Genomic DNA, 26,963 nt, shown 5'->3' on the forward strand with positions numbered 1-26,963 from the left:
AGCGCAAAGGCGTCTCACACGTGCACGGTGCTGCTGATGCCCGTGGCCCACGGGCCGTTGTGTCTCCGGTCCTGCGGTACTTTGGAACACGCACAGTTTGGCCCCTCCTAACAGCCTGCCACTCTCCTGTAAGATTTGCACGCCTGAGGAGCAGCCTGTGTCGGCAGAGGGGGACTGTTGGCTGGGCCTAATCGCGGGCCAACAGAGCCTCCCTGCACACAGCCGGCATGAACCGAAGCGCAGCCGCCTCAGGAGGGTGACAGCGCCAGGCTGTCCTAGCTCTGCTGCGACCCTGCCAGGCCCATCTCAGGAGGGCCCTGGAGGCTCCCCTCTGGCTCCCCCACACCCCCTGGCCAAATGATCCAGGAACTCCAGCCCTTTCTACTGCAAACCCCTCACAGAAAGGGGAGCTTTCTCCTCCCACCCAAGAACTAGGAGGGAGAGTAAAGAAACACACAGGACACAAAATCGTTCAGCCCATCAAACAACATTCAGGATTTAGAAAACGGCTCTCATCAGGCCCTTCGTGGCAAACCCAGTGGCACAGAAGTGGCAGAGCAAGTGTGCGACTCCATCACCCACGCTTCCGTGCACACCTTACCCCATGCTGACCTGCAAAGGACCAATGTGGGCTTCTGTTCAAAACTCAGAAAAGTCTTCCAAGGCACGAATGTCATGTTCTGAGCTCAGAGCCCGAGGCCTGGCACGCAGCTCTGGCTTCACTGAGACAAAGTCATCTCCCGGTCCCGTTTCCCAGCAGAAGATGCTCTATGGACGGAGGAACCTAGCATCTTCTTCTGACAAGTGCCTTCTGGTCCCCTGGTTCAGGCCGATAACCCGAGGGTCTCCGTGGGCTGGGGAGGTGAGGGCACACCACCTGGCAGGTTGCAGCCTAGATGCCCAAGACAGTAGGCAGCCCAGTCCCAGCAGGGCCAACACGGCATCGGTGAGACTGTACTCCCCTGCCCACGCCTGTACCAGCAGAGCTCGCTTGTGGGTGCTCACACCTGCACGGACCCTTGCCGAAACACCAGGCTTGCCACTAAGAGCTCTCAGCCTCAAAGGGGATGGTTGGGCCCCAGGGCCTAGGATAAAACACACCTAATGACATCTCCCCTCCCGTTGATTATTACTGCAGTAACCTAATACTCACACAGTTAGGAAGGTTTCCAGTACAATTAAAGCGAACAGCTTACGTGCCTGTCAAACGTCCAAAGGATACTTAACCTCGTTATTTAAATGAAGAATGCTTATTCATTTAATATACATCCAAGTGTGTATTAAGAAATGTTATACGGTGGCACACGTTTGCATCAGCAGTATTTGAAATGATGTGCTTGTGTCGTCACGTGACCCAAAGGGCAGAGGCACGTGTCTCTTTGTTCACGTGATTTTCCTCTGCAAACCAGCTCTGCTTTGGGAGACATCAGGCTATAGACTTAAGTAGAAAAGTCTAAACCCTCTATGTGATGAGAAGCACATAAATAATAGCAACTGATCACATGAGAACATCACAGAGATAACCGTCTGGTTATTGCAGTGCTAAGAACCAGTCTCTGTACGAACAGCAACCTACAAATTCTTCCAGATTATCGTTTTGACCCTACTGACGACAGAACTCAGAGGGCTTTGAGCCTTGAAGTCAGGTAACCAGCCCTCTGCATTTCCAAAAGACCTCAACCCACTGAATTTAATATCAATTGAAGGAGGAGTGTCATATGCCCCGAGTAGGCTTTCAGGTGAACCGTAGTGGAATTTACCACAGTGCCAAAGAATCGCTTAGAAGAACGTGGCTATCCATTCACTCAGTCCCCAAACTCTTCCACATTTCTCCATTGTGAATATCCTAGGACTCGGGGGTGGAGCCTGGAACGCTGGCAGCAAGCACTTGCAAGTAAGCCTTGGACAAAAAACCTGACACTGATATGTGGGGTACGTACAACATATGTTTCTTATTTTCGAATACACTGTGAGAGCAAGATTTGGAATTACATCTGACAAATCATAGTGAACATGGGACTCAATCACGTCCAAACACCAAAACGTAAGCAACAACCGACATCCCCCAAAATAAAATCAAAACCCTCTAATTTATCCAGATTTCTAGTGTAATGACACTGAGGAATGAGATATTCAAACACTTAGTTACTGACAGATCACTAGGCTCAGTGTTCTTTTTTCAAAAGGTTCAGATATAATTGACATATAACATTCCAGCAGTTTTAGGTGTATAATATGATGATTCAATATTTGTATATACTGCAAAATTACCAATACACAAAAAAAGTTGAGAACTTTTAAGATTTACTCTCTTGGCAACTTTCAAATGTGCGTGAAGCATCGCTGAATGTAGTCACCCTTGTGACTATACCCCCATGACTTCTTTATTACTGGAAGTTGGTGCTTCTTCACTCCCTTCAGCCATTTCACCCACCGCACAACCACCACCACTGGCATCCACCGTCTGTTGTGTTTCTTTAAGTTCTGGTTGTCCATTTGTTTTCTTAGATTCCATATTTAAGAGAAATCACATGGTGTTTGTCTTTCTCTGTCTGACTTACTTCACTTAGCATAATACCTTCAGGGTCCCTTCATGTCGTTGTAAATGGCAAGATTTCATTCTTTTTTATGGTTGAGTAATATTCCGCTGGTCTACACATATAATCTCTTCTTTATCCATTCATCCATTGATGGACACTTGGGTTGTTTCCGTATCTGATTATAAATAATGTTGCAATGAATATTCAGTGTATGTATCTTTTTGAATTAGCGCTTATACCTTTGTTTAGAAAAATACCTAGTGTAACTGCTGGATCATAAGGTAATACTATTTTTAATTTTTTAAGGCACTTTCGTAGTTGCTATTACTTGCTATCTCTTGTCTTTTTGATATTAGCCATTTTAATAGGTATGAGGTGAGACCTCATTGTGGTTTTGGTTTCTATTTCTATGATGATTAGTGATGTTGAGCATCTTTGTGCCTGTGTGTGTGTCTCCTCTGGAAAAATGTCTATTTAGATCTTCTCCCTATTTTTTAATCGGATTCTCTTGCTATTAAGTGGTATGAATTCTTCACGTATGTTAGATATTAATCCCTTATCAGATACACAATGTACAAGTATTTTCTTCCATTCTGTAGGTTGACGGTGGATGGTTTCCTCTGCTGTGCACAAGATTTTTAGTTTGATGTGGTCCCACTTGTGTGTTTTTGCTTCTGTTGCCTTTGCTTTTGGTGTCAAATCCAAAAACTCATCACGAGACTGATGTCAAGGAACTTACTGCCTATGTTTTCTTCTAGAAGTTTTACGGTTTCAGGTCTTACATTCAAGTCTTTAATCCATTTTGAGTTAATTTTTGTGTATGGGGTAAGATAAGAGTCTAGTTTCATTCTTTGGCGCATAGCTGTCCAACTTCCCCAACATCATTTATTGAAGAGACTGTCCTTTCCCTGTCGTGTATTCTTCGATCTTCTGTCCTAAATTGACCATGCATGTGTGGGTTTATTTCTGGGCTATTTTATTCCACTGACCTATGTGTCCATACTGTTTTAATTACTAAAGCTTTGTAACAGAGCTTGAGATCAGGAAGCCAGGTGTCCCCAGCTTTGTCCTTGTTACTCAAGATTGTTTTGGCCATTTGGGTTCTCCTGTAGTTCCATACAAATTTTTGGAATGTTTTTTCTATTTCTGTGAACAGTTAGATTGAGTGCCATTGGAATTTTGATAGGGATTGCTGAATACTGTAGATTGCTTTAGGTAATACAGACATTTTAACAATATTACTTCTCTCAATCCCTAAGTATGGAATGTCTTTCCGTTCATTGTGTGTGTCTTCATCCATTTCGTTCACCAAGGTCTTATAATTTTCAGAGTATTTCCACTTCCTTGGTTAAGTTTATTCCTAGATATGTTGTTCTTTTTGATGTAACTATAAATGAGATTGTTTTCTTAATTTCTCTGATAGTTCACCGTTAGTGTATAGAAATGCAACCAATTTTTATATGCTGATTTTCTATCCTGCAACTTTACTCAATTCACTAAAAAGTTCTAAGAGTTTTTGGGGGGAGTCTTTATTGTTTTCTATATACAAAATCATGTCATCCTCAAATAGAGATAGTTTTACTTCTTCCTTAGTAATTGAATGCCATTATACATCTTTTTCTTGCCTAACTGCTATGCCCAGGACTTCCAATACTATGTTGAATAGAAATGGCAAGAATGGGTTGATCTTAGAAGAAAAACTTACAGCTTTTCACAACTGAATGAAAGGTTAGCTGTGGGCTTGTCATATATGGCCTTTATTATGTCGAAGTACATTCCCTTTATACTCACTTTGCTGACTTTCTTTACTCAAAAAATGAATGTTGACGAATAGACATCTCTCCAAAGATGACATCCAGATGCCAACAGACACAAGAAAAGATGCTCAACATCACTGGTCATCAGGGGAATGCAAATCAAAACTACAATGAGATACCACCTCACACCTGTCAGAATGGCTGAAATCAACAACACAAGAAACAACAGGTGTTGGCAAGGATGTAGAGAAAGGGAAACCTTGCACTGTTAGTGGGAATGCAAACTGGTGTAGCCGCTCTGGAAAACAGTATGGAAATTAAAAGCTAAAGCTATGGAAGTCTCAAAGCGAAAAACAGAACTACCCTATGATGCAGCAATCACACTACTGGGTATTTACCCCCCAAAATGCAAAAATACTAATTCAAAGGGATACATGCACCCCTATGTTTACAGCAGCATTATCTACAATAGCCAAACTATGGAAACAGCCCAAGTGTCCATCAACTGATGGGTGATAAAGAAGATGGGGTATACATATGCAATGGAAAATTAGTCATAAGAAGGAAACTTGCCATTTTCAATGGCATGGATAGAGCCAGAGATCATTATGCCAAGTGAAGCCAGAAAAACACAATACCGTATGATTTCACTCCTACGTGGAACTGAAGAAATAAAACAAAGGGAAAAAAAGAGGGGGGTCTTGTCAGGGCAAACCAAGACTGAGACTCTCAATTACAGAGGACACACTGATGGTGTTATCAGGGGGGAGGTAGGTGGGAGAATGGGGGAAACGTGATGGGGATTAAGGAGCGAGCTTGTTGTGATGAGCACTGTGAAGCACGTATGAAGTGTTGAATCACCACACTGTACACCTGAAATTGACATTACACTATATGTTAACAGGAATTTAAATAAAAACTTAAAAAAAAAGAATGTCGAATTTTGCTAGTGCTTTTTCTGTGTCTGTGATCATATGATTATCTTTCATTTTGTTGGTGTGGTATATCACATTGATTCACAAACGTTGGTCCATTTGTGCATCAATGAAATAAATCCCACTAACTTATGGAATATGATCCTTTTAACATATTATTGAGTTCTGTTTGCTAATATTTTGTTGAGGATTTTTGCATCTATGCTCATCAAGGATATTTGGCCTGTAATCTTATTTTCTTATGGTATCCTTGCCTGGTGTTGGTATCAGGGCAACACTGATCTTGTAAAAATGAATTTGAAAGTTTCCTTTGCTCTCAATTTTTTGGAAGAGTTTGAGAAGGAGAGGTATTAAATCTTTCTGAATGTTTGGCAGAATTCACCAGTGAAGCCATCTGATGATCCTGGACTTCTGTTTACTGGAGGTTTTTGATAACTGAGTCAATCTACTTACTACTAACCCGTATTCAGATTTTCTACTTCTTCATGATTCAGCCTTGGAAGAGTGTACATTTATGGAATTTATCCAATTCTAGGAGTCCACAATTTGTTGGCATATAGTTATTCATGGTGGTATCCCCTAACCCTTTTTCTGTGGCATCAATTATAACTTGTTTCATTTCTGATTATATTTGAGTCCTGTTCTCCTGTTTTCTTGCTGAGTCTAGCTAAATGTGTATGGATTTTGTTTATCTTTTGAAAGAATCAGCTTCATGGTGTCACTGATTTTTTTTTTTATTCTTTTTAGTCTCTGTATCATGTATTCCCACAATGATCTTTGCTACTTCCTTCTACTAACTGGGCTTCATTTGCTTTTTTTTTTCTAGTTCCTGAAAGTTTCAAATTAGATTATTGGAGATTTTTCTGATGGACTGAGGTAGGCCTGTATTGCTGTGACCTTTCTTCTTAGAACCACTTCTGCTGAGTTCTGAAGGTTTCATATGTTCTGTTACCGTTTAAGTTAGTCTCAAGCTGTTTCTTGACTTTTCCTTTCATTTCTTCATTGACCTACTGGTTGTTCAGAAGCATGCTGCATAAAATCCACATATCTTGTGAAATTTCCAGTTTTCTCCCTGTAACCGACTTCTACTTTCATACCATTATGGGTCAGAAAAGATGCTTGACAGAATTTCAGCCTTCTTTGATTTATTGAGACTTGTTTTGTGGCCTAACATGTGATCTATCTTGGAGAACACTGGAAATGTCCTTGAGAAGAATGTGTATTCTATTGCTTATGGATGGAGTGTTCAGTATAAATTAAGTCCACTGATGTCAGTGGGGTATTGACATCCCTACTACTACTGAATCGCATGTCTCCCTTTAGGTCTGTTAATATTTGCTTCATAGATTTAGGTGCTCCCATATTGGGTACATAAATGTCTAAAAATGCTGTGTCTTCTCAGTGGACTGATCCTTTCATCATTAAGTATCTCCCCTTCTTTGTCTCTTATTACAGTCTTTGGTTTAAAGTGTGTTTTGTCTGATAGAACTACAGCTACTCCTCTTCCTTTACGTCCCCACTTCTGTGGAGTATCTTTCTGCAACCCCTCACTTTCCTCTGTGTGCGTCCTTACATCTGAACAGAGCCTCTTGTAGGCAGCAGATCGATTGTTTTTGTTTTTTTCCCATTAACCCACTCTGTGTCTCTTGATCAGAGAATTTAGTTCTTTTACATTTAAAGTAATTATTGATAAGTATGTACTTATTGCCATTTTGGTAATTGTTTTCTGGTTTTTCTTTTAGTTGGGCCTCTCTGTTCCTCTCTTCGATTTTTTGTGGTTTGATGACTTTCTTTAGTATTACACTTAGATTTCTTTCCCTTTGTATTTTGTGTATCTATTAGAGGTATTTGCTTTTTGGTCACCATAAGACTCACACATAACAGCCTATACACACACACACATTTAATCTTGTGTGTGTGTGTGTGTATTTATATATTAAGTTTGAACATACTCTGAAACTCTTGAGTTTTTACCTGCCCTCCCCACAATTAAATGTTTTGATGTTACATTTATATCTTTTCATGTTGTGTATCCCGTAACTAAGTATCGTAGTTTTCCTGATTTTTACTACTTTTGTCTTTTTAACCTTTGTTCTAGTTTAGTAAGTAATTAATCCACTATCTTTACTGTACATTTACCTTTACCAATGAGATTTATACTCTCTCGTATTTTGCTACTAATCAAGGCCCTCTCACTGTAACATTTCTCCCACGGCCTGTTTAGTGGCAATGAGCTCCTTTATGGTTTGCTTGTCTGGAAAACTATCCCTCCTTCAATTCTGAATGATGGCCCTTGCTGGGCAGAGTATTCTTGGTTGTAGGTTTTCTTTTCAGTACTTTGAATATATCCTGCCGCTCCCTTCTGCGCTACAGGGTTTCTGCTGAAAATGTGCTGACCATCTTAGCTGTTTCCTTGTATGGAACGAGTTGTTTTTCTCCTGCTGCTCTTAAGATTCTCTCGTTAGCCTCTGACATTTTAATTATAACATGTCTTGGTGTGAACTCCTTGGATTCATCTTACTTACAGCTCTCCAGGCTCCATGGACCTGGGTGTCTGTTTCTCTCCCGAGGTTAGGAATGTTTTCTGTTCCTTTCTCTCTTTCTTTTCTGTGACACACATATTGTGAATGCTGTTCTGATTGATGCTGTCCTACAGGTCCCTCAAGCTATCTTAAATTTTTCCTGGTTTCTTTTTGCTGCTCTGTGTGAGGTCTATTGTCCTGTCTTCTTGATGGCTGCTGCTTCCTTCTGTTTTTTTTCTAGTGGGAACTTCACAGCGCATTCTTCAGTTCCATTACTGTATTCTTTTCTGTCTTTTAATTAAAAACATTTTTAATGTTATTTTTTGAGAGAGAAAGAGATACACAGAGAGAGAGAAAAAACACACAAATAGGGGAGGGGCAGAGAGAGAGGGAGACACAGAATGTCAAACAGGCTCCAGGCTCTGGGCTGACAGCACACGCCCGACACAGGGCTCCAACACAGAAACCGTGAGATCATGATCTGAGCTGAAGTTGCACGCTCAACCGGCTAAGCCACCAGGTGCCCCACTTTACTGTATCTTAAGTGGCTTGACCTAAGTGGTATTCCCTCCTATTTTCCATCTCCCCGTTGAAGTTGCGTGTTCATCCTTCCTTCTCCTGAGTTCTGTGAGATTCCTCATGACCATTACTTTGAACTCCTAATTAGGTAAAGTATTGATCTCTGTTCATTAAGGTTCTATCTTGTTCTTTCTTCTGGAACACGTTCGTCTGTCTGCTCGTTTTGTTGTAATCTCTGTATTAAGTGCAGCAGGTACCTCTCCCAGTCTGGAAGGAGTGGGCTGTGGAAGTAATGAATCTCCTCGTTCAGCCTTGCCCTTGGTTGTCTCCTGAACCCTTCTGATTGTCTACGCAGCCAAATGTACTCCAGATATGTTCCCACTGTTAAGGGCGTGCCGAGACCTGTCCAAGTTCCAAAGGGAGGAATCCCACTGAGCACTAGTTACAGGCTGACTGGCAGCCAGGCCCTCAGGCAGCAGCTTTTAAAGTATGCGTATACATACAGTTTGTGGGACCACAGTCCTAAATCCTGCTGGCCTCCAGACCAGGATGTCTGGAGGTGTCTCCTGGTTACAGTTGCAAAAATTAGGGCCCCTTTCATGGAGGTGCCAGTGAACTGGAGCACAGTCAAGGGAAAGTGCAAAGTTGTCCCCCTGTCCACATTCCCTGGGAGCACCTCCACAGTCTCTAGATGTGACAAACCTGAAGCCTGTACCTCAGGCTGTGCCCCAGGACAGGTAACCTGTGCCCCAGGACAGGTAAACAGACCTTCCTCCCAGAAAGCCTGGGCTGTGTTTCAGTCTGTCGTTTGTGCAGTGCCCCGCAAGCCATCTGTCAAGAACAGTCTCTCCCCATGATACAGACCTACGGGGCCCAGGTGTCCTAGCCCCTGGCTCCCAGTGCCAGGCGTGCATGGGTATCCCTGTGCGGTCTACGGGCACCTGCAGCTCTAGCAAGGCAGGAGGCAAGTGTGGGGCTGCAGCACACTTACTGGCTTCGGTGACACAGAAGGAGGGCACGGGGCCGGGGTGCACCTGTTGGCTATAGCAGAACAGCACTAGCAAGGTAGAAGCAATGTGCAGAAATGGTCCCCATCAGCACCTCTATCCCCAGATGGAGTTCCAGCAGGCCCTTGCCCCTCTGGCAGATGCTTTAGGGTCAGCAAATGAACCCTCTTCACACACAGTGGAATCACTTTCTAAACTGCTGCTTCTGTGCTGGGCCTTGGGACAAAGTGAGTGGAGCATGAGCCCCGTGGGTGTGCTGGACACAAGCCCCAGTATTTCCAAAGGCAGACGTTTTGGGGGTTCATCTCTCTGGTGCAGGCCCCAAGGGCTGAAATGCCTGATGGGTGACGTGAACACCCCACTCAAGGAGAAGCTCTGAATGTGTGAGACTCCCCCTGTGTGTGGTGGCAGTGCAGGGCTGGGGCGTCTGGTGAGACAGTGTCCCTGCCTCGGCCCCCCCAATCCCCCGTCTCCCTTGAAATGGAGGAGCTGGTCAGCGGGTGCTTGGGTGTTCTGCACAGGGAGGTGCTCCACATGCAGCCACAGCCGCGGGGCCAGGGGAAGAGGCCAGCTCTGCATCCCCCTGCGCCACCGTCTCAAACGGCCCCCCATCAGCGCTCGGAGGCCGGGGTGCGGCAGCCCCACCCCTGAAAAGCTGCTCCTGCTTCATCTTTCCGCTGAGCTGCGCACCCAGTAACCGTCCCCTCTACTGACACAAGTGACGAGAACCTGTAGAGCCTCCCCAATGACAAAAACACCTCTGCTTCTCGGTCCACCTCCCGCTGAGATAAAGAGCCACTTAAAAACCAGCCACCTACGCATTCTGACTTCACCACAGAACGTTCCGCTGCGGCCCAGCCGGACCCTCCCTGATGGCAACAGCATGCTCTTTACCTTTCTGGTGAGTGGCACTTCGATGGGCACGGGAACAACTTCAGCCAGCAGGCAGCCATAGAAGGCCACCATGGACGCGGCGGGGTCATTGTTGGGGAACACCAGCGCCACCTGCACAGACACAGAGCAGGAGGGATTAACCAGCAAATCGATGCCACCAGCTTTCAAAATACCGAAAAACGATGCAAACCGCCATGGGCAGCAGGGCTCATGTTCTCAGTGAGAACAGAGGCTGGGACAAAAATTAGGTGCACGCTTGAAGCTACACTTCAGCAAGATGCATTCAAGTACCGTGTACTTTCCCTTTGATTCACGTGGAAGCGACACGTATCGCCCGCAGTCCTTCCTAACGCTGCCCCCAGAAGACAACTACCCGGATGTTCCGCTCGTCATCTTCCTGTCACGTACTTAACACAGGGTGAACCGCATCATCCTCGCTGGGCTCGGTAAGAACTCGTGTTTCCACGTAGCCTTCACAGGGGTGACCGAGCGCTGTGTGCTTCCTCACTGGGGCAAGGCTGGCAGGGTGCTGACCACAGGGCTCCATCCTGGTCCCAGGTCAGTATCAGCCCCTCCAGGCCTCAGTTTTCCTGCCTACGTCCTAGTGCTGGGGTGAAGGTCACAGAGAAGGTGGTGAGGGCTCGGTGCAAGGTCCGGCGCACAGCACACGGCCCTGAATGCCAGCCAGCCGGGGCTGTCAGTCCATCCGTGGCACCCTCACAGATGAGGCTCCACGAACGCCTGCTGCCCTGGTTCCACCCACCGCCTTCCTGCTCGGCCTTAGGGACGAAAAGCACAATAATCTTGGAGTTATAAGAGGCAGGCTGATTTAAAATTACCCTGAATAGTAGGACTTGTTTTTTAAAGTTTATTTATCTTGAGAAAGAGAAATAGCCTGTGCATGCAAGTGCAGGGGACCAGCTCACAGAGGGAGAAGGAGCATCCCAAGCAGGCTCCATGCTGCCAGCCAGCACAGAGCCCAGCGCAGAGCCTGATCCCATGACCCTGGGATCGTGACCTGAGCCGGAATCCAGAGTCTGATGCTTAACTGACTGAGCCGTCCAGGTGCCCCGGGTAATATGATTTCTAAAATGTTTTCTGATAGGCCTGAGGTTATCTTAACATTGAATGATTTTTCCATGGGATGGCTTGTAATTATTCTTCCTCACGTGAAATGCTTTTCATTCCCCTTTTCACCTACTAGCCTATTTAGCCCATCAGTGTTTTGACAAGTACCCTAAAATCAGGATGGATCTTAAATATATTTGACAGCATTAACTCTTACGCTTGATGCAAAGACTTCTTGCTGCAGTACTGTTTGGTTTTTATCGCTGCGTTTTTTACTGGACGTTTGTCAAGACGCCCCTTTCTGTCAGTGCCTACTACTTAACAAGCATGTCATCCCACGTGAGTCCGTCCGGGGCTCGTCCCAGGGTCTCCCGTGTAGCTCACCTGGCACCAGCCAGCTCTCCTGTTACTGCAGCCCCTCCTGGAGCAGCCGTGCCCACCTCTCGGGCAGACTGCCTCCTCAGGACACCGCAGGAGCTGTCCCGTGGCTGCGTGTGTGCACTGCCCGCTCCGCCCTGCAGACCCCACTCCTGCTGTAGCCCGCGTCACCCCCATGTCCTGATTGGGCATCGGGGTTCCACTCCCCCCTTGCGGACAAGTTTGCTGCGTGTTCACAGGCACCCAGATGCCATGACATAACACGCACAGGTCACTTCTGCATTACTCATTCAGGAATTTAACCAATTTTTTTCTCTCAAAATGTCCTAACTAGAAGTTGCCAGTTTTTCCAGGAGCAGGTGGGTAACACACGCAATTTCAATATACAAATAAGCAGGTTGGTGTAAAGGGACGCAGACGGCAGCTGAGAACAGAACAGGCCACATCATAAATTTGTCCATGTTTGAAACTTGGCGACACAGGATAGCAGGCGGGGAAGAAATCAGCTTGGGATTCAATGAAGGTTTCCTTTCCATGCAGCATTCCCGCAGTTCACTGAAATCAGCTAAATGAGAGACACATGACCCCATAAGGCCAGTAAAAGCCATTCTGCACCACCGACGACCCGTGTTTGAGAACCCTGAGAGGTAACTGTTGCTTATGTCAACTTATTCCATCCTGACAGCACTCAGCCGTGAGCAGGGCTTTCCAGAAGTAACTGACTTGCACACGTACACATATGAACCACCAGCAATTATTTTAACAAAGTGTGTGAGGATCGCAGTAGCTGTAGGGGCTCTGCCTTCGAGTGGCAGCTGAGCTGAGAGCAACAGGTTTTAGATGTGGGTCTGGCAAGGCAATACTGAGCCTTCCGGGTATCTGTGAGCTTCTGGGTGCCGCTGCCACAAGACGTCTCTCCCTGAAACGGACCAAAATGTTTGAGGAAGTCGTTCAAACTGCAGGGAAACACAGGACATACTGCTGTTCCATCCCAAACCAATGGATGCACCTATTCATAAAGGACCAGTTAAATACCGACTTGTTAGTCTTCTTGGAGCACCTGCTCTGGATGCAGGAGTCCCTGCCAGGAGCACAGAACCGAGAGCGAGAAGATGGGGCACCCCCAGACTGGGAACAAGGTCTGGCTGCCACTCCGGCTCCGTTCAAAGGGAGATCAACCGAACCTGGGATTGAAAGTTCCCACTGCTTTGTTGCTGCAGCTCATGCCGGTGAGGCCACACTGTATAAACCTGGCAGAATTGCGTTAGAGAGGATGAAACGTTAAGTTACAACGTAAAGTGAATAAAAGCAGACTATGAAATTGTATATTGTATCTCTCAATGATATAAAAGTAAGGGACAGGGAGGGTCAGATACCTCTGAAGGCTCAGAATAAAAACTGAAGGTTTGTTGCTGTTTTCTTTTGCAGTTTAAGGAAGGGGAGTCTGTACTTCAGTCATTCCTGTGAAGTCTTGCTTCCGTTTCGGAGTCGGTCACAAGCCCTGTCTTACTGGCAGCTCCACAGTGACTCCCGTGCGACGCACGCACGCGGGCGCTCGGTTCTGAGGGACCCACACAGCTCCCCTGTATTCGCTCCTCCACGGATTCCTTGAGATGTCACTGGACCTAATCCCCCACAGGGCACAGCAGGCATCCACAGACCAAGAGGCAAAGGCGCAACCCACCGCCGTGCTTCGGAGGGTCTCCTCTTGGTAAAGGGACGCCCCTCGGCCAGCTTGCCTCCCGCGCTCTTCACACCAGGAGCTGCTGCACACGCTTCCCACGTCAGCTCCTTCCCATGCTTTCCTGGAGCCTAGCCTACAGCTCACAGGCTCCCTTTTCCTCTCTGGGAAGACTTCTCAGGCCCCAGATGCTCCTCAAAATGAAAAACATCTCTCTTCTTCCAGATGGTTCATCTCCACCTCTTACCCCTCTTTCGGGGACTTGTATCACTTTCCCTTTATAGAAAAGCTGATTATCAGTAATGTGTCCATTTATATTTTAACACAACTGGCAGGCTCCCTTCAGATGTGACGCACCTTCATGCCTTCCAAAGCTCTGACGAGACATCCCCAAAACCTATTCAGCTTAGGCACATAAAGCCCTTTTCGGAAGCCCAAGAAGGTAATTCCCCAAACAACATTAGTAAGGTCACACGCACACAAAATGTAAATTTTTATGCTAAGGACTGAATGTTCACTATTCTGGGGAAAATTATGTTTTATTCAAAAGTGATTTTCAAAGAGGGCAAAAAATTCCGTTTATAGCAACATAAGCTTATGATCAATTTACTGCTATGGTCGTGTATATTTATTTAATAAAAGTATCGGTACCCATGTGCCCGATATGAACTGCATGAATAATGTTTTAAATAACTTAGAAAAGTAGTCTCCCTCACACAGTCAAACCAACCTCTACCGACAAACCTCTTTACATAGTTTATTTTCTCAAAACTGTGCCCCGCAAATTCCTACTAACGTCTTAGCTGAACAGAGGTGGTTTATTTTGTAGTTGTTATTTTAAGGGAACTTCAATAATCTGGAGGCCATGCTCTATAAGAATTTTTAACGAAATCACTCTACTAACACTATCCGTGAAATTATAGTTAAGGGAGATATTACATACAACTGATTTTTTATTGGGGTAAAACATACACAACGTTGACCATTCATTTATTTTATTAATTTATTTTGAAGATAAAGTGCACAGCTCAGCAGCATGAAGTACATTCACAACCAGAACCATCTCCCGACCTTCTCATCTTCCTAAACTGAAGCCTCGCTCCCATTAAGGAACTTCCCAGCCCCCGCCAGCCCCCTAGCTACCATCACCCTTCTGATTCCATGAATTTAACTACTCTAAGCACCTGGTACATTTGTCCTTTGCAGCTGCCATATTCCGTGTCACGTAGTCTTCGAGCGCATCGTGTTTTAGTATGTGTCTCCGTGCATCTGCCGACGGACACTTGAGTTACCGCCACCTTTTGGTTTTGTGAACAATGTTATCTGCTCAAGCCCCTGATTTCAGTGCTTTTGAAATGGAAGGGAAACTGTTGGATCAAGCAGCAATTTATGTTCAATTTCTAGAGGAGCCGCCATACTGTTGTCTGCAGTGGCAGCACACCGGGGTTCAATCTCTTCATTCTTGCCAACATTTACTTTCTGCTTTCTGACAACGGCCACCCCAATGGCTGTGGAGTGCGGTCTCACTGTGGTTTTAACATGCAGCGCCCTAACGACAGTGACATGGGGCGTCTTTTCAGGTGCTCACTGGCCATCTGCAAACCTTCTCTGGAGAAATGTCTATTCAAGTCCTCTGCCCATTTTTTAAACTTATGTTTTGTTTGTTTGTTTTAGCATAGTGTGGATACTAACCTCTCATCAGATATAGAATTCGTCAATATTTTCTCCCATCTTGTATGTTTCTTTTTCAGTCTCGATAATGTCCTTTGGTGCACAGAAGTTATTTTGATGAAATCCAATTTATGTTTTTATTTTTGTTCCACGGTGTTTTTGGTATCACGTAAAAAAATCATTGCCAAATTCTGTGTTATGAAGCTTTCCCCCATGTTTTATTCTAAGAGTTTTATAGTTTTTGATCTTTAAGTCTCCGAACCAGTGTGAGTTAATTTTTTAATAGACGGTGTAAAAGGTCCAACTTTGTCCTTTTGCTTGTGGGTGGTCTAGTTTTCCCAGCACCATTTGTCGAAGAGACTGTCCTTTCCCCGTGTCATATCTTAACATCCTCGATGAACCTGCTTCACCGTGCACACGAGGGTTTGTTTCTGGGCTCTCTGTTCTACTCCATTCTCCACATCTGCCTTTATGTTAGCACTGCACTGCTTTGATTACTGTAGCCTTGTAGTTTTATAATCAGGGAAGTGTTAAGACCTATAACTGAGATTTACAAGCCACAGGTCAAACTTGTTCAATAAAAAAATGGAAAGAATCATAGTCCACCACAGAAGGCTGGGCCTCTGGTAATCTTCTAAAAAATTCCTCATGACGGGCCCCTGTCTTTATAATATCTTAAGTAAATCACAGCTTCTGTTCTTGTTGGTTTATGGTGCTCAGCACTGATATTTTTACTGAATTCACTTGGGAGTTCTTTGGGCACAGGTAGGATAACCCAGTGTTGGGGTCTCAGATACAAAGCAGCAAATGGAAAAAAAAGATGCTACATTTGAAGGCAAGAAAATGCGGGTCTAACCCTGCCTCACATCTAAATTGGGGTACAAAGCTTGGACAAGGGTATCAAGTTCTTGGAGTATAACATTGCAAAGGAATACTAACATATTCAATCTGTAACTTAATCAGATTGCAGGAAGAATAAAAATTTGCTTATCGGTTAAACATAGTAGCCTCTATCCAGAAATTTAACACCAGGAAAGGAATGGCACCAGCAGCGTGCTATAAAGATTTCAGTACACTGATGGATGTAAACAAAGTTTTACGTATAATTTGTCCTGCCGGCCCAGGTAGATGACACACGAATGTTTCAAAGTAGCAGACGACAGGACAAAGGTTGGGAATGTGACTCTGGGGTCTGCCAGAAACAGCTGCGAGTGCTGAGCCACTTATGAGTTATGTGCCTTCATCTGATGTGACACTCTCAAGTCTGCACGTCCTCATGGATGAAACAGAAGTACTACAGCTGAACTTACGGGGTTGTTGTAAAGGCTAAATGACATACTGTGTAACTGACCCCGATTCATAGTTAATGTTAAGAAAGCCTGACTTAGCAGCATTAGCATTAGGAGACACTGAACTCTAGAACTTCAAACAGCAGGTGTCTCTGCCACATACGATGGAGCGTTTGCAGACGTGCACTTACCCTGTCTCCTGGTCGTACCATAGGTTCCTGCTTTGTACCTAATTTATGCAGAATGTTGTAAGCAACCTTCATACTTCTTGTCCACAGTTTGCCTATTAATAAAAATGATAAAGATATAAGTGGACACATGCATTTTCAGTTATGTCTCAACATGCACATAACTAGAGACGGTACTCATTCATTTTAAGCCTTCAAGTAACCCTGAGTCCATGGAACCCTGAAGGAAAATAAAAGCTAGAAACTCTGACTCATAGCTCTTAGAGGCCTAAACACTGGAACAAGGTACAGATACACACTCTAAGTGTGCAAAGCAGGTACAGCAAAGCCACAGAACATTTATCATCACAGAAGATGGGAAGATTTCTGGGGAGGAGAGCAGGGACAAGGGCAATAGTGTGTCACTGCCGATTCATGTTACGCAAAATGACACGTTTCCACTGTTACCAGGGCCTTGCTCATGAAATGAATGAAATGAATGCAAAAGGTACTTAGGACACACTTTGCAAGGCCTGACCCCTCTTCCCTCCCCAAGTCCTGAGTTTCTCAGCATCACATCTTGCTTGTCTTGGGGATTCAGGATTTTTTGAGAGTAATGTTTGAACTTAAAGATGGCGGTAAGTATTCAGAGCTAAAGTTCTGAACTCCAGAAAAAATTGACCACAAAGGAGGATTAAAAACAGGATTGAAAACACACACACACACACACACACACACACACACACACACACACACACCCCAGAAAGGACGGCCAGCTTGGAAGAACCTCCAGGGTTCCCACCCCTGCCTCCATTCTAGCACCAGACACTCCTGCACAGGAGGACAGGGCAGGGGACAAAGTGACTCTGACACCTAATATGAGCTCTTAGACACCTAAAGGGCTTCATGATATCAGCTTCCACATGCTTTCAGAAGCAGGCGAGGTGTTAGAAGTTACATTAACATGATCGTAACAACAGTTAGGAGCAACTTTAACTTTCCCGTAAATACAATCACTGTTTTCATCTTCTTCCTATTTTAAATGTAAGAGTTAAGAAGTTTTATGTTTATAACACTTGTTTTACTTCACATTGGATTTTGCAGCAACCTAAATTAGGGTTATTGTTTATCTTCCACAGGATTTATCAACTTATCTCCTCCTTAGCGATAAGGGGAAAAAAAGGAATGTTGTTATCTTAATTTCTCTAACTCCTAGGGTATTACTGGTTTACAGTATGTGCTCAATACATGGCCTTCGTTTCACTGATGTCATAGGCAACCTAAAAAGGACAAAATGACAGTATGCTCTTTGGCCATACTTCTTGAGCACTTAGGCTAATTATCAGACACGAAGGTCTTGTCTGTCCTCCACCCTCTTCTCTAGATCTGCCTCAACACTGCAGTCCTCAAGAGTGGCCACCTTACAAGCATTTGGTATTTTGTTAGGTGGCTATATTTTTTCCACAAAAACAGCCACTGGCTATTAGAAATAACTCAGTGATTTTTCATCTAAAGAAAACAAGTATTTTGTGCCTTCAAATCTTTTTAATGTGAACAATATTAGGGAATCACAATTAAATAAACAATTACAATCAATTTGTTGTAACTGAAAAACCCAATGGCTTTGTGAACAAATCCGTTACAGTCAGATGATTAGCAAAGTTACGTTTTGTTACACTTTCAACGTCATTCTCTGTTTGGATATTATCATATATTCATACAGAAGCCAGTCTACAGTCGGGAGCTTGAGAAGAGCAACATACTTTTGGCAAAATACCGCTTGCTGTTTTTCAAGGAGAAAAGCTTTGCTGATTTAAGTTGCAGGAGACACAATGGTTCTTTACTGATTTACGGAGGAGAATGAAAAACTTTCCAAACAAGAGAAGTTACTGGGAAAGGGATCAATTAGAATGGAGGGGCAGACCATGCATATTCCCAGAAGCAAATGCAAAACCAGACGTGTAAGAAATGTTAAAAAGACTTTTTCATGCTGAAAAGAAATGGCACTAATAAGTAACAAGAAAATAAATAGAAGTATAAATCCCACTAGGAAAGGTAAATCTAGAATAAAGTTGTGGACTATATAAAGCCCGTATAAAAGGAAAAGGACAAAAGTAGTAAATAGGGGCATGCAAGATATCAAGATGTAAAATGTGACATCAAGAACATGAAATGTGGGTGGGAGAGTAAAAATGCACGGGTTTAGAATGTGTTCAAACATAAGTTGTTATCAACTTAAAACTGATGGTTATAAATATAAGTTGTTGTATGTGAGCCTCATGGTAACCACCAAGCAAACACCTCTAGCAGATACACAAATATAAAGGGATAGCAATGTAAGCCTCACACTGAAGAAAGTCATGAAACCACAAAGGAAGAGAAAAGGAACAGAGAGGCCCTACAAAAACAACCGGATAACAATTACCAAAATGGCAATGAGTACCTCTTATCAATAGTTATTTTAAACGTAGAAGGACTAAATTCTCTCATTAAAAGACACAGAGTGAGTTAATGGGGGAAAAAACACACACACAAAAAAACAAGAACAACTGATCTGCTGCCTACAAGAGGCTCCGTTCAGACATAAGGATGCACACAGAGGAAAGTGAGGGGTTGCAGAAAGACACTCCACAGAAGTGGGGACATAAAGGAAGATGAGTAGCTGTAGTTCTATCAGACAAAACACACTTTTTTTTTTTTAAATTTTTTAACGTTTATTTATTTTTGAGACAGAGAGAGACAGAGCATGAACAGGGGAGGGACAGAGAGAGAGGGAGACACAGAATCTGAAACAGGCTCCAGCACAGAGCCTGACGCGGGGCTCGAACTCACAGACCGCGAGATCATGACCTGAGCCGAAGTCGGACGCGTAACCGACCGAGCCACCCAGGCGCCCCTAAAACACACTTTAAACCAAAGACTGTAATAAGAGACAAAGAAGGGGAGATACTTAATGATGAAGGGATCAGTCCACTGAGAAGACATAACATTTGTAAACATTTGTGTACCCAATATGGAGGCACCTAAATCTATGAAGCAAATATTCATAGCCCTAAAGGGAGAAATTAACAGCAATATGATAATAGTAGGAACTTTAATACCCCACTCACATCAACGGATAAATCATCTGGACAGAAAACCAGTAAGGAAATAGTGGCCTTGAACAAGACGTTAGAACATATGAACTTAATTTTTATCAAACACTCCATCCATAAGCACCAAATACACATTCTTCTCAAGTGCACATGGAACATTCTCCAAATCATACATGAGGCCACAAAACAAATCTCTATAAATTCAAGACTGAAAACATAGCAAGCGTCTTTTCTGATCCATAATGGTATGAAGTGAGAAGTCAATTATAAGAAGAAAACTGGAAAATTCACAAGTATGTGGAGATTAAACAACATGCTACTGAACAACCAGTGTGACAACAAAACATTCAAAGAAGAAATTAAAAAAAATACCTTGAGACAAGTAAAGTCGGAAATACAACATACCAAAACTTATGATTTGTAGCAAAAGCGGTTCTGAGACAGAAGTCCAGAGCAATACAGGTGTACCTCAATGAACAAGAAAAATCTCAACTAAACAACCTAGTCTTACACCTCAAGGAACCAGGAGAAGAACAAATGAAGCCCAAGCTAGCAGAAAGAAGGAAGTAACAAAGATCAGAGCAGAAATTGTTAAAATAGGGACTAAAAAGGCAATAGAGAAGAACAACAAAACCAAGAGCTGGTTCTTGGAAAAGGTAAACAAAACTGACAACCCTTGGATAGACTCACCAAAAGAAAACGAGAGTGGACTCTCATTTAAAATCTCAGATAAAATAAAAAATGAAAGTTATAACCAACACCACAGAAATACAAAGGATCACAAGAGACCACCAGGAACAATGATATGCCAACAAACTGGAAAAAATGAATAAATCCTAGAAACATACGATCTTCCACCAATGAACCATGAGGAAACAAAATCTGAATAGAATGATTACTAGTAAGGAGATTTAATCAGAAATTTAAAAACCTCCCTACAAACAGAAGCCTTTCCTTATGAATTCTATCAAACATTCAAAGAAGATTTAATACTTATCCTTCCTAAACTCTTCCAGAATAATTAGAGGAGGGGAATGATTCCAAACTCATTTTATGAAGCCAGTGTTACCCTGATACCAAAACCAGACAAGGACACACAAAAGAAATAAGAGGCCCTTACTCCTCATAAACATAGATGCAAAATTCCTCAACAAAATATTAGCAAACTGAATTCAACAATACAGTAAAAGGATCATACACCGTGATCAGTGGGATTTATTCCAGGGATATGTGGATGGCTCAACGTTGTCAAATCGATCAACATGATACACCACATTAACAAAATGAAGAATAAAAATCACTTCTCCATACATGCAGAAAAAAGCATTTGACAAAATTCAACATTTTTTGATGAAAAACTCTCAACAAAGGGAATACAGAGGGACCATACCTCAACATAATAAAAGCCATACATTCAAAACCCACAGCTAGTATTGTGTGCCGAGAAAAGAATCAAGACCAGGATGTCCAGTCTCACCACTTTTATTCAATGGTTTTGGAAGTGCTAGCCAGAGTATTTGGGCAAGAAAAAGACTTAAAAGGTATCCATATTGGAAAGGAAGAAGTAAAACTATCTGTATTTGAGGATGATAGGGTTTTATATACAGAAAAACTCTAAAGATGCCACCAAAACCAAAGAAATAAACAAACAAAAAACCCCGTTAGAACTAATCCAAGAATTGAGTAACGTTGCAGAGTGCAAACTGATGCACAAAATTCAACAACTGCATTTCTAGAAACAATGAATTATCAGAGAAATTAAGAAAACATTTAGAGTTGCATCAAAAAGAGTAAGTACCATGAAAAATTTCAACCAAGGGGCTAAAAGACCTAAACTCTGAAAATTATAAGACAGTGATGAAAGAAAACTGAGGAAGACACAAACAAATGAAAGACATTCCATGCTCATGAACTGGGAGAAATAATATTGTTAAAATGTCTATACTACCCAAAGCAATCTACAGATTTAATGCAATCCCTACCAAAATATCTATGGCATCTTTCATGGAGGTAGAACAAAGAATCCTAACATTTGTATGGAAACACGAAAGGCCCCAAACAGCCAAAGGAATCTTGAGTATGAAGAACAAAGCTGGGGGCAGCTGGCTCCCTGATTTTAAACTGTATTACAAAGCTACAGTAATTAAAACAGTGTGGCACTGGCATAAAACAGACACACATCAATGGAACAGAGAGCCCATAAATAAACTCATGCATATATGTCAATTAGTTTACAGCAAAGGAGTCTAGAATACACAATAGGGAAGAGGCAGTCTCTTCAATAAGTAGTAGTGAGAAAACTGGACAGTCACATGCAGCAGAATGGCACTGAACCACACCTAAAAATTAACTCAAAATGAATGAAAAAAAAATCGAACCTAAGACTTGCAACCATAAAACTCCTAGAAGAAAACAGGTGCTAAGATCCTTGACATGGATCTTGGGGATGATTTTTTGGATCTGACACCAAAAGCAAAAATAAACAAGTGGGACCATATCACACTAAAAAGCTTTTGTGCAGGACGGGAAACCATCCACACAATGAAAAAGCAAATTACAGAACAGAAGATATTTGCAAATCATTTATCCAATAAGGGGTTAACATCTAAGTACAGAAAGGACTCAACTCAATGGAAAAAAATAATGGATTCAAAAATGGGCACAGGAACTGAATAGACATTTCTCCAAAGACACACAGATGGCCAAAAGACAATGACAGGTACTCAACATCACTCATCACCAGGGAGATTAAATCAAAATCACTGAGCTACCACCTCATACCGGTCAGAATGGCTAGCATCAAAAAGACAGGAGATGACAAGTGTTGGCGAAGATGTGGAGAAAGGGGAACCTCTTACACTGTTGGTGGGAGGGCAAACTGGGCAGCCACTCTGGAAAAACCAGTATGGGGGTTAAAACTGGTCATCAACAGATGAGTGGATGAAGAAAAGGTGGTATATGTACACAGGACATTATTCAGCCATAACAAGGCATGAAATCTTGCCATTTACAACAACATGCATGGACTTGGAGGCATCATGCTACGTGAAACAGGTGAGACAGAGAGAGACAAATACCTTGTGATCTCACTCACTTGCAGAATCTAAAACCCAAGCTCATACATATACAGAGAACAGACTGGTGGGGGTGGGGGGAGAGGGAGGCATAAATGGGTGAAGGGGGTCAAAGGTACAAACATCCAGTTATAAAATAAGTCATGAGATGTATAAAATGGTGACCATGGCCAATACCAGTTAATAATAATTCTGAACTATGTATTTGGAAGGTGGGGGATGTGAAGTCTCAACTGATTTTGCCAAGTTAAACTGGTATTTTAACTGAGAAAATAGATATTAAGACTCTAACATAGCTTGTGCATATAGAAAAAAGAAAGAGATGCGGACATGATGCATGCACTGTCTTACTACAGATTAATTTTAATTTCAATTGGATTTCTGTGAGGAGTACGCAACCATAAGAAGAGTGTAGGTCTGAGGAAGCGGGTAGGTGGGTGAGGAAGGGGTTTCAGAGCTCACGCTCAGCACAGCGGCTAAGTCACCTGCGAACAGCAGTGGAGCCTGAGAAACACATCGGCAATAATGCAAAGCATAAACCATGTAGAAAGGTTTCCCAATGCTTTTGTAGCTCAAGCACCTGAATATTTCAAAATATCTGGAGCAAAAGCCAAGTCATAAGTCACAAAAGGAAAGAAGGAAGAAAAGAAAAAGAGGAAGAGGGAGGGAGGGAGAAAGGAGAGGGAGTTTGCCTGGTAATAAAAGCGCACTGCAGCAAAGTAGAATCAATTTGCAGGTATCGTGCTGAGAACAGGAGGAAGCGAAGATTCATGATAGAAGGAAATTAGTTGCTTAGCATGATTTGTTTTTATTAACTGAAGATTGTAAGATGGTGTTTTATTTGTATTGGTAAATGGAGAACAGTGGATTGTTCTACAGGGTTGTTAACCTTCACTCCCTGTATTTTCCATCAAAGATCCCAAGTTTCTCAGCTACCATCCGGCTTTGCAGGAAGTTAAATGAGAGCCGAAAGTGAACTACAAGACCTTAAACAGTCCAGTCTGCCAATGAGACCGAGTTCCTTGGTATGAGAACAATTCTTATTCAGTGAGCTCTTCTCTGTATTCTGAGCAACACCCAGCCATTACAGGTTCATCTAGCTCAGTGTTTCTACCTATAGAGCACTTTTCTACAGTTTTTCTCGTATTGGCCAACACTTCCCTTTTACATCCTGATGAACTATCACCGTGTTTCTGGAAATGCATTGCTTACATTTCTTTAACGGGTCAAAACCAAGAGTGACCCACAGCATACGCCTCATACAGATGAGTAAATGCAAGAAAACATAGGTGACTGAGGAGCAGGGGCTGTGATGCTGGGGTGCAGACGCACTTCCCTTAGCCGAATTCCCTCAGACAACTTTCGGCGTCCATCTTACACCACAGCTCGCAGTAACGTGCACGGAGGCAAAGTCAGCGCTTCTCTGCTCTTTGTTCCCTCAGGAGAAGGGCTGCCCTTCCGACCGGAGTCCTCAGCCTGGAGAACCGTGTCTCCTTCTCCGATGCCCTGCCCTGCGCCGGGCAGGTACACAGTTAGCGCCTCGCGCATCTCAGCGCACGCTTGTAGGCAGCCAGGTGGGCGCTTCGCTGCGTGTGCACACGGTGGGTCCTGGGAGTCCCCGTACGTGGCAGATGATCTCTGGAAGAAGCTAAGGAGTGACAGCTCCAGCCACACCACCAGCTTCAGGGCTGGGTCTGGCCAGGGACGGGGGTCACTAAGGAAAGTCTTCCACTTACTTGACTGACACCTATTTCCAAAGAGCATAGTGAAAAAATCCAGCTAAGCCTCACCATGGGTGAAATGCTCTTTATCCACTTAGAAATACCCAACATTGCCAGAAAATGGCAAAGCTGGGAGACATATGCTCCTAAACCCCAAACCCATTTCTGTCCATGAGACGCACAGGTGATGCTGGAGTCTACAGCAGGTACCCCCTGAGGCCCCACATCCCAAAAGGCTGGACTCTGTGTCACTTATCGTAACATGGGCCAATGTAGAAATGAGCCACCTTCCTACTCCACGTAAGAGCACTGCTGCCAGGGACACAAAACTTCGATCTAGACACAGGTCACCTAATCTCACACGTGCAGACAGAGGAGGGTCGGCTCTGGTCTTTCTGTTATTCAGCTGGTCTCTCTGCAAAGCTGCAGCAGGTGCTGTGACAGTAACCCAACCACCTGCTTTCTCCTTGGCCCCTTACCCAGGGAACAAAGAGAACGAAATCTTTCTGGTACAGAAAACTACTTCCAAAAGTTCACAGATTTCATTAATTGTACTGAATGAAGAACTAAAGAAAACCCTGTTTCTCTTGCTTTTTTGAGTAATCACTTTGGAAATGGTTTTTGTTTTTTCTGAAGGATACACATAAAAGAGTTTAGATACATATTAATTACCCATCCTTCCTGAAGGCACGACTTGCAAGAACATCACATGCATGTTCCAAGAGGTAAAATCCACTATCTTATTAGGGTTATGACTGATTTTTTTTGTACCCATTTCTGGATTTTACTGCAAAAACGCTTAATAAGTAGTAACTTTTCATATTCAAATTAAGTACTTTCCCTAAAATATTTCCTTTCTAAGTCCATTTTGTTTCTGTACTGGATTTACAAACGTAAGTGAAGCACCCCAAAAGTAGCTGTTGTATGCAGGCAGAGTCAGGAAGGTGAAGCGGCATACGGAATTACCGTAAGTGAGGATGTACAGGGGCTTCCCGTTCGTGTCCATCGTGGTCAAGCATGGGGCCTTCGGGGAGATGGTCCCCCACCGCTGCAATGCAGCCTCTAGCGATGGCGGCCAGTTCGTCACCACTCCCAGCTGCTCCCCACGTACCGCCAACATCTGCGCTCCCTCTGGCTTTGGCTGGTTCGGATCCGGTTGCTGAACTAAATACATTGGAAGTTTTTTAAAAAAATACATGCATATTAGCACAATCACCGTTCTCTTCCTTTTAAAGAAGGTAGAAGACTTACACATGTTTATTGGTGGACTGCAAACATGCACACGTGCTTTTCTAGAATCACAGCCAGGACCTATATGCTAGCTTCACGGACGTAACGGAAGCACTTAATTCTTACACTTTCTAAGGCAATGTTGGGATGGTGAATATAGGGAGACCTGAGTGCATCTGTAAACTGACAGATGAACTGTGTGTTTTAACATGCCTGGACTCTGGGATTGCAACAGCTGTTCAAAATATCAGCTCCTGATGTACATACACTAGTAATTCTGGACTCCAGAGCTCAAATTTTGTTAAATTATATTTTGCCCTTAAATATGGGGATGTAAGTTTGAATTTGCAACAATTACTATCAATAACCAACCCAAGTACACTTTCTTGAGTAAAACAAAAAATGGCCTATAATGCAATACAATCTTCCCAACTCTTTAGTTTACGTTAGCAACCGTTACGCTTCTCACTTTTAGAAAAGGACTGTCTCCCTCACAGTCTGCGATTGACAATCTCCCCCTGCTGGCCAGAGAATCAGCAGTGTCTTACTTGTGGTACAAAGAACAAGAAAATAAGGAATCTGGGTTTGACGTAGTCCTGAATTTGCACAGAGGGGCAGGAAATGAGCCCAGCCGCATGCACACTCTGCCTTCCTCTTAATGAGCTTACGTAGAGAGCACGTGTCACCCTGAGTCACGGTTTTGTATGCTTCCCCGCGTTTCTGCTACCTGGTGGAGGCCGGGCTCACGGCCGTGACTGCACCCTGGGAGGGCCACAAACATGCAGCCTGGGTGTCTATCCTGCCTTGCCCGCACTTAGCCTGTCTTTAAAGGCGGCTTTGGGAACAGTGCCTACAGTCTCTAGAGAAGATTCTTGTCTTGCAGGGGTGCCAAGATTGTTACTCTTAACAGCCCAGGCACGACATTCCCTGGGATCACGCAGACAGAGTAAGTGGGGGGCGGAGGCCCCTCTCACCTTCCAGCAATTCTTCAAAGTCATCAACAAAGAATTCCCGTAACGGCGGCCGCTTCGGTCGTTTGAGCGTATTGACGAGCTGTTGAATTTTCGCTGACACCCGGCTACTTACTGGCACCCCTGGAAAACAGAACCACCGACAGAAGAAGGACCAGTCAGTGCCTCACCTGCTGAACAAGCAGCCACAGGAAAAATGGTCGTGACACCAGTGCCAGGGCCCCATATTGAGGGTCCCGCAATTGCCACCCAGGACACCCCACCCGGCAAGAGCTTGCCCCTGAGTAGATGTCAGGGTGCAGTGGTCCCACCAGCACCACAGGGTCTGCAGAGACCCCTGGAACGATGCTGCAGATGTCCTGCTGGGGTTGGGGGCGGGGCACCAGACCCTGGGCTGCACCCAATCACACCTCCCATTCCTGAAACAGGATCTGCTCCCCTGTC

At 43.8% G+C, this 26,963-nt stretch overlaps 1 protein-coding gene across 1 annotated transcript in view; it reads right to left on the reverse strand.

The window, feature by feature from the left end:
- Nucleotides 1–26,963, reverse strand: part of DIP2C (disco interacting protein 2 homolog C) — a 412,351-nt gene that overhangs the window by 113,149 nt on the left and 272,239 nt on the right. Inside the window, 4 exon segments of the mRNA XM_042990907.1 lie at nt 10,175–10,285; nt 16,453–16,544; nt 25,285–25,482; nt 26,523–26,642. Coding sequence (XP_042846841.1) covers nt 10,175–10,285; nt 16,453–16,544; nt 25,285–25,482; nt 26,523–26,642 — 521 coding nt within the window.

Source organism: Panthera tigris, chromosome B4 (genome assembly GCF_018350195.1).
Source record: "Panthera tigris isolate Pti1 chromosome B4, P.tigris_Pti1_mat1.1, whole genome shotgun sequence".
In the NCBI taxonomy this organism is placed as follows: domain Eukaryota; kingdom Metazoa; phylum Chordata; class Mammalia; order Carnivora; family Felidae; genus Panthera; species Panthera tigris.